Raw genomic sequence first — 1,514 nt, forward strand, 5'->3', positions numbered from 1 at the left:
CCACACAGCCACATCAGGCCTGTAATGGTACTTTGAGCTAATGTGAGTCTTTGGAGCCCTTCTCAAGGATCTTTATGATGTGGACTGTATGATTTCATCATTTTAATTTAAATTTCATAGTGTTTCAAACACAAATTGAGAAGGTTTCTAGTATAAAAAAACAAAGAGAAATCAGAAATTGTAAGACTGGAACTAAATAATCATATGGCATTTAGGATCATAATACAAATTAAGCATTGTATTTATCTCTGAGATTCTTAGGAGACAAAAAAAAAAAAAAAAAAAAGACTAACAGATTATATAGTATATCATGTTGATCAGTGCCATCAAGTTGGTTCTGACTTATAATGACCCTGTATAGAATTTCCAAGTATCACTGGTGGGTTTTCACCACCAACCTTTTGTTTAGCATTCCAGTGTTTATCCTACAGTGCCACACTAGCAATTCACATACTATCATAGCTTAATTTAAAAAATATACCTGAAAAAATTTCCTTGCATTGAATTCTAGGAAAATTTTTTTGGTAGCTCATTGTAGAAATAACAATCAGTTTAATCACTGTTTTGCAGAAACCAAGTGAGATATCCTTCAGTTGACCATTTCTTTTCCTCGTTTTCATAAAGGCCAACAAAAGCATAGTTCCTATGTTAATAGAAAAATAGGAATTCTAAATAACATAAAAAGTTGACAAACTTCATGACAAGTGTTTTAGAACTGTTGAAAATATTTACTTAGAAAAACCTTTGCTAGAAAATAGCAGAAATCATAGAAATTCCTCAAATGTCATATAAATAATAGAAGGACATGCTGAGTTAAATTCCACAATAAAAGTCACACAAATTTGTGATGGCCAGGAACAGGAATTGTGGAGAAAAGACAACGAGAAATGGGATAGAAGTAAAGGCAAATCTCGGCTGACTGCCTGCAAGTATTGTCTGAAGAGGACAATGAGTTATGGAAAACAATGAGTTATGACAACCCTAGTCTGCTAGCATGACACAGAGAGAACTATCAACACAGCTTCTGAAAGATACAATGTAAGATTTGTGTCAGTTGTGTGGATAATCTCCTAAGGGGGTTTAGTTCCACCAATGAATAAAGTTTCTAATTCTACACTAAGTTCATCTTTTAGGATATCAATCTCATTCCCTGGTTCTTCCCCAAGCTTCTTCCACCAGGGTGCTTGTATGTGCTTTAAGGTGGTGAGATGGGTTTGCTTGGCCTTGGCTGCCACAGGCCTGGATCTACTGATAAAGACTTTAGGTTCTTTCCCCTCTGCCTCCTTCAGACTTGGTGCTCCTGTAGTAAACAGAAAATAAACCAGTGAGTGAAAGAGCCCTGTACCAAGCAAATAGGACCTGGGGGAAATTACAGAGCTACAATTCTGTTACATCAATACGGAAAAGTTCCAACACTGTATCTGTTATCAAGTGGATGGTAGGAACCTATTCACAAGTGTTAGCTATGGCTAGTAGTGACTTCCTTCTCTAGACTTTTCCCCTCAGCTTTCATA

The 1,514-nt window shown here is 36.1% G+C and overlaps 1 protein-coding gene across 2 annotated transcripts in view; it reads right to left on the bottom strand.

Moving 5' to 3' along the window:
- Nucleotides 1–1,070: 1,070 nt before the first annotated feature.
- IQCB1 (IQ motif containing B1) overlaps nt 1,071–1,514 on the bottom strand; it is a 138,050-nt gene continuing 137,606 nt past the window's right edge. For both annotated transcript variants that reach the window (XM_006869347.1, XM_006869346.1), the window contains one exon: nt 1,071–1,359. In XM_006869347.1, the coding sequence (XP_006869409.1) occupies nt 1,071–1,359 (289 nt within the window). The remainder of the gene's footprint in view (nt 1,360–1,514) is intronic.

This window comes from Chrysochloris asiatica, unplaced genomic scaffold (genome assembly GCF_000296735.1).
Source record: "Chrysochloris asiatica unplaced genomic scaffold, ChrAsi1.0 scaffold00130, whole genome shotgun sequence".
NCBI lineage: Eukaryota > Metazoa > Chordata > Mammalia > Afrosoricida > Chrysochloridae > Chrysochloris > Chrysochloris asiatica.